The sequence below is a fragment of the Crocodylus porosus genome, unplaced genomic scaffold (assembly GCF_001723895.1).
Source record: "Crocodylus porosus isolate Cpor-Errol unplaced genomic scaffold, CroPor_comp1, whole genome shotgun sequence".
Classification (NCBI taxonomy): Eukaryota; Metazoa; Chordata; order Crocodylia; family Crocodylidae; genus Crocodylus; species Crocodylus porosus.
In genome coordinates, this window is record NW_017728897.1 from 1,704,813 (window position 1) to 1,718,144 (window position 13,332).

General features: G+C 42.8%; 1 protein-coding gene across 1 annotated transcript in view; it reads left to right on the plus strand.

The window, feature by feature from the left end:
• LOXL2 (lysyl oxidase like 2) overlaps positions 1-13,332 on the plus strand; it is an 86,801-nt gene that overhangs the window by 36,703 nt on the left and 36,766 nt on the right. The window contains exon 4 of the mRNA XM_019556582.1: positions 6,782-6,993. Within this exon, the coding sequence (XP_019412127.1) occupies positions 6,782-6,993 (212 nt within the window). The remainder of the gene's footprint in view (positions 1-6,781; positions 6,994-13,332) is intronic.

The window sequence follows — 13,332 nt, forward strand, 5'->3', positions numbered from 1 at the left end:
AGGATGGTACATGAGCAGAGATCGGCCTAGGTTTTGCATCCAGGTCTTGATTAGGTTAGTATGTGAATTCCAAGCCAAAGCGAAGATGTGGTTCAGCAGTTGGGTGGAAGTTATGTAAAAGTAGTGAAGCAGCTCAAGTGGAAGGTTTGCCATGCACGCCACATTCTAGTAAAATATTTTCTTGAATTCTTGACCTCTGCATTAAAGAGGCATCGGCTTGCAAGAAGACTTAGAAGGTTTGGAAGTAGAGCTCGCTGGTCTAATCATTCAAATGTGGTACTGGGGAGTCTGGCTCTGGGCTTCATTTCTGGTGGTAAGCTCCCTAGCTTGGAAGAAGTGACTGGATCCCCAAGACCTTCAAACGTCAGCCCCCCTTTTTTTCTTTTGGTAAATTGTCCCATAGTCTGCAGGTTCCAGAAGTATGAGTTTGTAGATGGGTGGGTGGATAGAAAGGCTTTATGGTGGTTGCTATGGACTTTAACTTCTGGCTCCGTCACAGACCCCCTACGTGACTTTGGGCAAGAAGCTTATCTGTCTGTTTGCATTCCTTGTTAAAATCTAGCTAATCATGCTTCCTTTCTCTCACCTGTTTGTCATATCTTTTTAGACTGTAAACCATTGAGGAGAATGACTCTTTTAGTATGTATGTGCATCAGCTAAAACAGTGAGGCCCCCCCATCTTCTTACTTCTGAGATGCTGGTATAATACAAATAATAACCATGATTGAAAAGCTGAATTTCAGTGGAATTGGGATCCCTCATTTCCTTGAGTTCCCTGCAGAATCCCAGCTTGTATAGATTATGTCTGGCAAAATAGGGTCTTATCTCTGTCGGAGCTACAGTGGGCTTTTTATGTTCAAATACTATATGTTGCCAACATACACTCCGTGTATGTCTGGTTAAACACATGTACATCAAATATGGTAACGAGAACTTAAAACAGAAATCTGTTCCAGCTATTAAAAGGTTGTTTGCCACTTATTTTCTTTTGACTCTATGCAGAGTCTGTTTTCACCATTACTTTGGCCGCTGTGTATATTTCTATTGGAAAGATAAAACACATGTCTGTCTATACTTATATTATCACTGAATACTCACAATTCAAGTTTTACATCAAGAACCCTGCAGTAGAAGGAAGCTATCCAAGCCTGTTAAGAGTTATAGTAAGAATCTTAGCAGTCCTTTTAAATAGCTCTCCAAGAAGCACACATCATGACTGTTTTGATCATTTGCTACTGTCTGTCTCCTTATTTTTTGCTTTCCAGTTTAAAGCCCAGCTATTGCAATCCTGGTAATCTTCTTCCTGGACATCTTGCTGCAGGTTCTGACCTGCAATTATAAATGCGACTGAAGGTTTCTATGGCTTACAGTATTTGGTATGTGAAAGTACTCAAGTGGGAAAATAGATGTGGATGGTGTTATCTCATTAGACAGATCATGAAATATTGTTTTGTGCTTGCCTGGTACAGCCATCTGGAGACGGGAGTGCCACAAAAGTACAAAAATGGTGACTTATTTCTTGCCAGTTTCTTTACTTTTTTTCCTCCTTGGCAAACAAAGGACATAACTAAGAACAAAATAGTAAAATTATTTAAAGTCAGCATAAATCAAGTTTCTTGTGTGTCGGCATCCTCTGCAAAAGGGAAGAGTGACTGCAGCCCAGTGCTGAGAGCCAGGAATTAGAATCCTGACTTGGACATAGATTTCTTTTGTGGCCCAAGACAAGTCACTTAAACTCTCAGATGCCCACTCTTCCCGTCTGTAAAATACAGGATAACATTTTTCCCATCTGTAAAATATAGGATAACACTTTTCCCATCTGTAAAATACAGGATAACCAGTCTGCCTCCTCAAAGGCAATGGTAGAATGAATGACTGGATGTTTGAAAAAAGCCACACAGCATTTATAGTTGTTATAGATGTAACAGTATCTCAATTGTGCACAAGCAGTTAAGCCTGTCAATGCATCCAGAGAAGCATTGGCTCTTTTTTTTACTGCAGGGGAAACTGAGGCAAAAAAGATGTTAGTGGTGTACGCCTGAGAAATACAGAGCAACCCAGCAGCAGACAGAGGAAAAAGGACTTGCCCAAGTGAATCAGTGGTGAGGTGGGGGCAAAGAGTCCCATGGGTCATGACCAGTCCTCTAGACCACACTGAGTCAGCAGGCTCTCCGTTTCTGATACTGATGCACTGTCCTTGACTCTGATCCTGCTCCTTCGGATTCCCAGTGCTTCTCTGGGAATGGATGTGGTATTGCATGCTTCCTTTGTCTGCTGCCTGACTAACTGCAGAAGCAATACATGAACCAGCAGTTTTTTTAAATAACATTCCTGAGATTGCAATGCTTTTTATCCGAGTTGGGTTTTTTTGTTTTGCAACCTTGCAGTGTTCTCTGGGAGGCTTTTCCAAGCAGCTTTGCCTCTATTGCTCTAGTATCAGAAAACCCCAGCGTACCACAAAGAGGAATTCCATAGTTATATGCAGCTCCTCCCTCTTATATGTCAGGCCTTTTATGGTACATCCAATATACATACTTTTCTTCGAAAGTAGAATGCATTGGTTCTAATTTATGGCTGTTGGATAGAGGAGATGATCTTGTTGAAGGTCTGGGCCTAAGATTTGGGTGACATGGGTTCAATTATTTTACCACAAGTGCTATATGTGATCTTGGGCAAGTTGTGTGATCTCTCTGTGCCTCAGTTCTCCTTCTGCAAATTGGAACTAATCTTATCTCCTTTTCTTCCTCACCAGTAACTCAAACAATTGGGCTCCTTCTCTGTTCAACCTTATCTCCAGTATGAGAAATGTTTTGAACTGGTTTAAAGTGGATGTCTCATCTTCATTTAGCTAATGTAAATTATTCTGATCTCAAGAGGGGGCAGTGACCTCGGTACACTGAGTTCTTGAGAGTGCTCTGTAAAGAAACCCCATGGTGACTGACTTAAAAACTGCAACTGTTGAATTCTCACTTAGCAAAAATGCATCAGAACATTTTGTTTGCAAGCAACATTAGGTCAAAGGGCCTCCCCATACAATCAGGATGGGAAAGAAATGGGATTTTCTCTCTGGGAGCAGAGCTCTCTGACTTGTCCCTCCCAGGTGAATAGGTCCTTTAGCAGCACATGTCTTCAAGGTTAAGAGCATGGATGGAAAATGAGTGTAGGTCCCCCTCCCCCACCCCCAAACAAGGTTTTGGAGGCCTCTGATGCACTGAGGCTCTCATGCTTCCTGATGGCATGTATTCTAAAATCATGTGGTATTTGAATTGGACTTGCCAGACCATAATGAGGAAGGATTCGTAGTTCTGCCTCCTTGTGCTAATGGTTTTTCCATATAGAATGGATGAGGAAGGTATAAAATATGAAGCCTTGCCAGAAGGACAATATTTTTCACTGCATCATAAAGATTCAATGTGCTTACGTGATGTCTCTGGCCCAGACTGCTCAAACTACTCCAAAAAGTCTTGAGACTGGATTTCTCAAAGGAGCCTCGGAAGGTTTTTGCATCGAGGTTGGGCCTTTAAGCTTACAGGTACAGATCCTGAGTGACTTCTGTTTATTCCAGCAGACAGCCTGCCAACAGGCTACTTGCTGGATATTGTACAATTTATTACTGACTCTGTGGATCCTTCCTCACAACAGCAGATGTGCAGGTTCTGTTTCTAGGCAATTGCAAATCCAAACACATTTCCTGCTAGTCACTTTATTTTTAATTGATTGCAGTGCATCAAAGCAGCACATGTTCCTTTTAAGGCACTGGATTTCTTTTTTCATTTTTAAATGATGGAACTTGTGCGGGGGAGGAGAGGATTCCACAGCTGTAATGTAACCGCTGGGAACTATGTGCCTTTATATTTTTGACAAGGGAGAATATAAACTTTCAGTCACTTTTTAATTGCTCATTGCAGCAGATTTTTTCCCATCAGCCTTTACTTCTGGGCTTGAGTTCCTGTGAGGCTTGCTGTGCTTGTGTCCTCACGTAGGCTCATAATGAGGAATCCAGGCAGCCTTTGTGACTCATCGCCCTGTTTTCAGTATACACAGAAATCAAGTTGGAGCAAATGGTGAATATGTGCAAATCCACAAATGGAAAGGCCAACTTTTAAAATGTCTGCGATTGCAAAATAAAAGGAGGGAGCCTGGGTGGATGGGCTGCTGGCTAGGTGCTAGCCTGGCTCTGCCTAACTATAGACTTCCTGTGTGACTCGAGGCTTGTCTACATGGGGCACTCAGGAAAGTTAGTCCATGTTAACTACAGTTGTGAATAACATGTGGACCAGTTAAACCACATTATCTTTCTGTGTGGGTGCATTCATTGAGAACTAAAATGGCAATCATTCAATTTGGCTCAGTTCACAGGATAGCCTTTGCTTCCAATGTGACTTAAAGTAAGTTAGTGGATAGTTTAGTGTCATACGTTTAGATAATTCAGAGCAACATTCCTTAGTGTTTCTGTGCTTCAGTTCTCAGCTGTTACTTGTATTTTATGTACTTACTTCCTTTGGAGGTGAGGACTTAAATACCATGTGAACAAGCCACATAAGTGCCTAAAATGCATTGAAACTGCTATATGCCACAAGTAGCCATTATTATTATGACTTCTTATTGCTGTTGTAAAGCACATTGAAATGTAGATCAGTTGTGCTCCTTCTTGTCTGCCTCTATATCTTCCTCCTGCTGTCGCTCCAAAATTAGATGGTAAGATCCTTTTTGTGTGTGTACAGGATAAATCTGGAGTCTTTTTGTTAACGAGCTTGGGACACAATACTGCTCTGGTATGGTAAGGCTTATTCTTCCATGTTCTTCTGTTGTCTGACTTCAGCAGATACTAGACATGATGTATCCCAACAACTGACTCATTGCATTAGATCCTATGTACTTGTATGGCCATGTATACCCCACATCCTTGTGTGGATGGTCTTATTCTGGGACCAGAGTGCTTTTTTCCAGTTGAGCTACTGTTGCTTTGTGAGCATCCACATGTTAGTGTGTAGGATATGATTATGCTGGCATAGGTTTGCCAGCAATGTTTCTTGTGCAGCCCACGCCTGGGCATATTTGCAGCCTTTTATGCCAGCTCTAGTACATTATGCTTTCCTCTGAGCTGTGTATTATAGTGCTTCTTGAGACGCTCTAGGTACGCCAGCCTGAGAACTGCCCCTTGCCTTTGAGTTAAGGACACTGAGTATTTTAAAAGATATGGCATAGCCCAGTGCTCATGGACTCTGGAGGGTCCATCTACATATCTACAAATGTATATAGGTCCTTATGCTACCTTACGCAAGCTAATTCTTGTCCATGACCTCTCTTAGCTTAGGACAAACAACTTTGACTCCATAGAGCCAGTGTGAACTCTTCCTTTCTCTTGGATGACTTTAATTCCTGCTGTGTTACACTTATAAGAGAGAAATTTCTGGTATGTATGCATTTAGATTTAAGTCATAGAAAAAAGGGACACCTACGTAAAAGTCTTGGGCATCCTGACAAAGTTACAACAGCAGAAAGCAGCCAGCAGCATTGAATATTAAATGTTCCAGCAGGAACCAATTAATTCCCATCAGCCAGCCTGTGACTCAGATGCAACATGGAAAGGATTTTTTCTAGTAGGTAGCTCAGCAGTCTTTGCTGTCAGACATATCCTTACTGTGTTTATCATCACAATATCTCCTTGATGTTGGACAGTGGTGTTTGCATTTTGCAGCTGAGGAACTGAGCATAGTCAGGGGGTTGTTAGAGGTCACCAAAGAAGCCTGTTGTAGAGCAAGGAATTGAATCCCAAGTGGTGCCCTAAACACTGTGCCATCCTCCGTGTCAGTGCCTACTCTGAGACTGCTCCCTTGGCTTTTACAAAGTCAGGTTGAACTGATGCATTCCATAATAATGATGGCCTCTTTGTGACCCTGTACAAAATAATATGAAAATAGGCTCCTCTTATGATGTTAACTTCAGTTCCAGCTCATTTTTATGATCCTGTGGTCAGATCCTCAGATGGTGAAAACCAGGGTAGCTCCAGACCCAGGAACTGTGCTTTTTAGGCCCAAAGCTAGGAACACCCGAAATGCCATCCAGAAGGTCTCTCCTCACCTTAACCACCTCCTCCCCCATTATGGTATATCATATTCTTTATCCCGACATGGAAAGATGCCACAGGAGTTGGCCCATGGAGAGCAGGTGACCGACCTGCTGTAGCTGGACCTTTAGTTAGGCAGGTGTTCCTAAAGTCTGCCCTTGTGTTCCTAGGAGTAGGAATCCTTAAACCTCTGAAATACCCAAAATGAAAATGGTACCCTTCCCATGTAATAAAGCAATGATGCCTGTGTGGTGTGCATGTGTGGTATGTTTTAAGTGCACTAAACTAAGCTTTATTTAAACCATAAAAATATCTTAGCAGAAACTTCAGAAACACCCCATTTGAATTACCCCTTTAACTGTAAAAGATCTACCAATTGAACATTGGCACATATACAACCACACATTTCTGCTTATGGTTAAACACCAGTTCTTCTGTAAGATAGAGAGACTGAAGCATAAAGAAGTGAAATAGGCTACCAGACTTTGCCTGAAAGGTTAGTGGTGGAACTGGGGAACAAGATATCACGGTCTCTTTCTCTCTCCCTGATGACTTAAAGGCAGAGAAATCAAAGTGGTTTGTGCAGTTTATTGAATTCGAAGTAGAAATCTCGGCTTGTGTGTCAGGCACTCCTTTTCCCCTGCTGTAATGATTAGACTCTGTTGCCTCCCTAGGGTGGATCCTTAAAATATTCTTTTTTTTAACTTGTAGAATATGAACATCCAGGTGGAAGATGTAAGAATCCGAGCGGTTCTCGCTACCTACCGCAAGCGCGTGCCAGTCACGGAGGGTTACGCGGAGGTGAAAGAAGGAGGGAACTGGAAGCAGATCTGTGACAAACACTGGACCACAAAAAATTCCCGAGTCATCTGTGGCATGTTTGGCTTTCCAGGCGAGAAGAAGTATAACGCCAAGGTCTACAAGTAAGAGCAGAGCTCTTTATAAGTCTCAGTCATGTTTCCTGAACACTCGAGGCCTTGTTCAAACACACCCATTTCAAATTAAATTGAAGACCAGGAGGTGGAAAAACCTCAGTTAACTGCTTCATTCCTTTAAATCAGATTTTGCTTTTGTGTAAACATTTTAAATGCCAGGCACTTCCTTGTGTAACTAGGGGTACACGAGGCTTGTTTGATTCCCAGCCTTTGGCGAACATTAAGTGTAACATCAACTTAATGTCAGATTTATCCTGTTTTGGCACAGGGATGGGCTTGATCCAGTAGGCCTCTTTCATTCCTTGCTACCACATAGTCCTGTGTTGGCTCTCTTTCTTCTTCCTTTCTTTTAATCTTTTGTGGCTCTGGGTACTGTGCTATATGTATGCGAGTGTGAGTGCCTGCGAAAAAAAAATATATGTGATAGTCTGATCCTTGTAGCCCAAGATCCATGCAGCCAGTTGCAGGATTGGGGCTGGCATGTGGCATGATGGAAAGTTTAATGAAAGAGAACTGCAACAAAGCCAGTCTGTGTTGTCTCATAGCATAGGAATCCTCATTCCCTCCCTGGCATACAATCCACTTTCTCATACCTATGATGACATATTTACCTGGGGTTTACCAAGCATTTGCCATTTGGCTCTCACCTGGACTCACCCTCTATAGATCTGGCCTGCTTGGCCGCCAAGTCACTGCATGGAAGGGTTGTGAGTCAGTTGCTGGTTACCTACATGGGAGCCATCTGCAAGGGGGACATTTTCCAATAAATCTCCCACTGTTGCCAACACCAGTTCAGCTCCACTGGTCTTGGCAATCCTGCCTACCTGGGTTGCCAGCTGCCTCCACTGTATTAATCACCCAATCACTGAGTCCTGCACTGAGCAGAGGCAAAGGACAGAATGCTTAAAATGTCTGTCCTAGGGCTTCCAAGGTTGTTTCTGACAGGACAGATTGGGCTTTCAGTGCTGCACTTCGAAATAAGCTTGGAGCACGCAAAATGAGGGAAGTGAACACAGGGACTTGGGGTGACCCTTCATTCTCCTTTTTGGCTTGTGCGGAACAAATCCAGCAGGATGTCTGACATTTGCCCATTGCAAGCTTACACACTGCAGGCTTGTTTTTGTCTCCAGCTAGTGACACACAAGCACTGTTTTCTGTACAGTTTGTTATAAATAAGCTATTTCACATCTGTCTTAGGCTCTTATGCCAATAAGCTTCTTCCCCAGGCTTCTGATTCCAGAAGCCGACCACGGCATAAGCTGCTTGAGGGAGGATGCAATTCTTGAAGGCATCATTGTGGTTGTTTTGCCTGTTCTTTTGTTTCGCATGAAGGCTGTTTCTGGAGGTTCTCCTTGGTGTAGCCTGGTTGTATTGCATGCTTTTCTTAGTAAGATGATGATCAATGGAAGAAGTCCCTGGGCTGGAAATAGTATAAAGCCACATAGCAGCACCAGCAAAGAAAAGACTCAACTGGACTCTTGTTTTCAGGTTTTGAAGGTGGATGAGCAATGAAGAAATAATTGCTGCCAGCCAGTCTTGTGCTTTGCTCTGGGTTACAGTGGCACATGTTTCCAGCCATGTGCATTATCTTGCCCCGGCTGGAGAGACAGCTTATCTCAGAGGCACTGTTGTGCTCCAGCCTTATCCATTAGAACCACATGGCAAAATAAGCTTGTCCTAATAAGACAAAGTAGATCCTTCCTGCTCTTCATTTATGGATGTCTCCAAGAAGGACCTTTACATTTAATAGCTAGAAATGACTGCATAAGTAAAGGATGGCTCGGCAGTGATCCTTTATCCAGCAATAGTGCATAGTGTTGTGGCTCTAGCTACCTAAAGCATCTTTCCATATAATATCTTAGCATGAGGTAAGCTCTGGCTGGCATGGTGTACCTCTAAGAATTGGGAATTGGATCATACATGTGTATTTATAATGTGTTCAGTTATGTATGAGGTATAATATAATGTATGTGGAGATGTAAGACATATATACTTAATAACTATAGTATATTATTCCACATATATAGAATACATAACACCATATTTTCCTGCATACACCTGCCCCAGAATAAAATACGTACTTTATTTTTAAAAGACAGAAAAATAGATGTTTTTTCCAGGGTTATGTCTTTGTAGAGGGGAGCAGAGCCTAATTTCAGCTGGCTTACTTACCCTTCCTTTCCTGATTTACTAAAGCTGCAACCCTGGCTGCTGCTGAAGACTGGTCTCCATTGATGATTTTGAATGAGCTGAAGAGTTTCCAGGCCTGTGAATTAGGAGTAGAGAGGCGAGGAACAGCTAGCAAAAACCTAAGAAAGACTGTCTTGATTCTTGAAATATTAAGACCATTAGAAAAGCAAAATGATCATTAACACCTGTGGAGTGAAGAACAATGAGCCAAATTGACTACTTTGGCTGTCTGAATAATAATACCACAACTTCTGCACTGTGGGGCAGGAATTAAAATGGGGTGCTTCTATCCTGGGCAGAAAAGTCTACTTCTCTGCTTAATGCATGTGTCCCAGTTTTATGGGGATGACATGTATACGAGATTCAGCTTCCAGTGGTTGTCACCCTGTAGCATTGTATTTGTGCCCCAAAGTAGAGAGAACCTGTAAATAAGACATAGAGACTCCTTAAGACAATGAACTAGTGACTGCACTGAATTGGATCAACTCTGCTGCAGGCATGTTGGGACCAAGTAAAACTCCCAGCCTCCTGTCCTCTGGTCCTGGGCGAAATCTGGTCTGTGGATGTCAAAGATGGTCTTTGCTTTGGTCTCTCTACAGTCCTCCCTTGGAAGCTAAGATGCCAATTGTTCTGTACCGTTCTCTTCCAAGGGCTGAGGGCCCAGTCTGTGGCTCACTCCACCCACCTTCTAGTCATGTCACACAGTGGTTTGGGGAAGGGGAGATTCTGCCTTTTACTGGTCACTTGGAACAAGCCCGTTCTCCACGTGAGCTTGAAGCCTTGTAACTTTTTTTCATTTCTTAGGCTGTGCTCTGCATACCTTGTAAATACCTATATCCCAAGAGTGAAACCTTTCACACTGTTGTTGTGCAGCTCGGAAACCAGACTACAGGTTTGGTTTCTCATCTGGCTTTGTAATTGCGCTGGCTGGGAGTTGAAAATGCCCCCTTCTAAACCCACAGAAATCCCATTCTCTGCTAGCTAGCTTTACAGGCTGAGCTAACTGATATTGGGCTCTGTTTTTGCATGATGGTGGGAGGTGAAATGATTTGCAGATGGACCCTGCTTAAAAGAAAACAACTTAGTTCATCATCATTTTCCTGCCAAGGATTTTTTTTCTATTATTATTATTCCTGAATGTTACTTTTTTCTGCATTTGACAAGGCAATTTATGTAGGAAACATAGCAAGTCTTAGCACATTTTCCATGCTTTTGTTTGCTCTCCAGAGCTGTTTATATAAGAGCTTTCATTTAACTCATCCTTCCTCAAAGCTGTGCCCTGATGGAAAGAGGCAAATAATATTAGTTCCACTTTACAAAAGGCACAACCTGGGATGCATACAGGTTTGTAGTCTGCTATGCCAGGTCCCTGAAACTTTTGTCGGGGTCAGCAGAAGGTGTTCAGCAGTCCATTTGCTTGTCCAAAAGAGGTAGAGTGAGGCTAGGAACTGGTCACAGGAATTCTTGTCTTGTGTGCATTTTCTCTGCAGCTGGCCGATGTTTTCAACCTGAACACAACCTTTGTTAGGTGATGCATGTGTTAGAATTTATGGAGCACTTAATTGCACCCGTATCTGAACAGGGCATTCTCCATGGATTCCAACTGGCAACATAAGGTCTCCTGGGCTTCAGCAGATGGAGATGGATGTGGCTGCTCCTCTGCCTAACTCAATGAGTCTGGAACAGGGAAACTTTCTCACTTAAGCAGATGCCTGCCAGGGGGAGTTAGTTAAGGGTGGAAATGCTGTCCATCAGGACACCCAGAAATGGGAGCCTCAAGCCTGCTCAATCCAGCTGTGTGGATGTCAGAGAAGAGAACCACTAATGAATTTTTCTTCTTAATGTAGTTGGATGGGATTAGCTCATCCTTCTGTGACCTCCTGGCACATAGGCCAAGGTAATTAGCTTCAGTTGGTTGTACCAGGGATGAATTTTCCCCAGTGTTTTTGGCTGTGTGACACCACTTCATTTTCTGCTCCTCTGTTTCCTATTAGGATGTCCCTTTTATTTGCTGGTTAAGGCAGATGCCTCTCCCTGCCTGCTTGTAAAGTCTGTGCAACTCTTTGCCCACATGTGTCGTAGGTCTGGATTTCCCAGTGCAAATGCTGTTAATACGCTATATATATATTTTTTTAGCAAATGTAGGATCGGGGTAAGAAGATGCTAAAACAACCCACCATGAATATCCCAACAAAGGGCCAAATTGTGATGCCTGTGAGACCTGCTGTCAATCTGAAGTGACTTCAATGGAATCAGTTTTGTTCTAGATTTCCCTTAGGATCTCTTACAGAATCTGTTTCCTTGCTTGTGTTCCCAAGTGAGCTGTTCACTTTTAGTTGACCAAGGTCACATCTTATTGTCATACTGAAGTCTAAGGGAGTTAGGTACACAATTCTTATGAACTTTTAGTGGGTTAGATGCATTTAATTCCATTAGGCTCTTGCTAAATATCCAAGGATCCATCTTTCAGCCTTTGGGAAAGGAGTGGCCATTAGTACTTCTTTATTTCCCCTTAATCTGTTTCCTCACTGTTAGATACACACTTAGTACTATTGTTTGCTAGAAGGGACCTCCAGGGATCACCAAGCCCAACCCCCTGCCTGAGGCAGGATCCACAGTCTAAACCAGGGGTGGGCAATTATTTTGGGTGGAGGGCCGCTTACTGAGTTTTGGCAAGCCATCGAGGCCCGTATGACAGGCAGCCAGGGGCCAATAAATATTAATTCTCTAAATAAATAAATAAATATTCTAAATAACTAAATCTTAATTTTCTAAATTTTTTAGGGGCCCCATGGGCCAGATAGAATGGCCTGGAGGGCTGCATTTGGCTCGCGGGCTGCATTTTGCCCACCCCGGTCTAAACTTTGAATAAGACTACCATCAACCCTGACAAAACATCCTAACCTGCCACAGGAAAAGCAGGAGAAACCACGGCAGCTAACATCCTGCTTCTATGAAATGTTGTCAATAGGTGCTCAAGAGGTCCCAGGTTAGAGGCCCATGCCCCTGCTACAGAGGAAGGCAAAAAATCCCTTTTAAACTTTTGCAGTTGCTTTCTATGGAGCTGCAATCAGAGTGGAGCTAGCTGATGGCAGGAGAGGAGCTATTTCAAATGTCTTGAATTTCACAATTTCAATGAAATTATGAAGTTGTTTTTTTCCCCTGGTATTCCTTTTTCTTAGTATTTTGGTCTACTTTGAGCCTTAATATAAATCTATTTTTTAGATTAGTGCCAGTGAGAACACTAATTTAAATTAATAAAGAACTGGACAGACAAGTTAGTCTCCACTGCTCTATAGCAATGTACATTGTCCTGGGGGGAATCCTGCTCTAGGGAGGGTAGCACAGTATCCATAAGGTGTTTTAGCTTAGACTTCTCTTTTGTTATGTTGGACACATACCACCGTAAAGTGGGCTGAGATCTTCCAGTTTCTTTCACACAGACCCACCAAACTGCTGCCAGATGGGGAGTAAAATGTTGAGTCACTACCCATTTTGTCTGGATTGCATCTGATAACTGCACAGAAAGATTTTAATGTTTTACCAGCTCCCTAAGCTTGAGACTCACTGAGTTTCAGACCCACTCATCCCTTTCTGTCTGTCTTATGAGGCTAATGCTACAATCAATCAAAGTCTTTTTCTGGCACTCCCTCCACCTCCATATGTTTTGCATCGTATCTAATTTTAGGACCACAACGTCTCATTTGCTACTAACACCAGAACAGAGAAACAGGCTCTTGCAAAGACAGTGCAGGATCACAGTTGGCTGTTGGCTTCTCTGTGCTTTAATTATCCTTTAGTTTTCAGAATCTCTCCTGTGGTGGTGCTTGGAAACTTTTTATCGACCGCTTTAACTCAAATGCAGCCCTGGCCTTTTGTATCTGTCTGGAAGATGCTGAATTATTTTCTTCCACTGGCTTATCACCCCTTTACAGCCCAGAGGGTTTGCTGGAGATGTTCCAGTTGGGAAGCAAGCACTGGAAAAGGCTGCCAATCTTCTCTGCTGCAAATGTGTCATCAAGAGAATTGCTTTTGCTCTCAAAAACTATCTTTAGGCTTGAGGTTGCCAATACTGCCACTTCGGAAGGAGATGGAGAGCCCTTACTCTGTCCTAAGTTTGCCTCTTTCTTCCAGTTA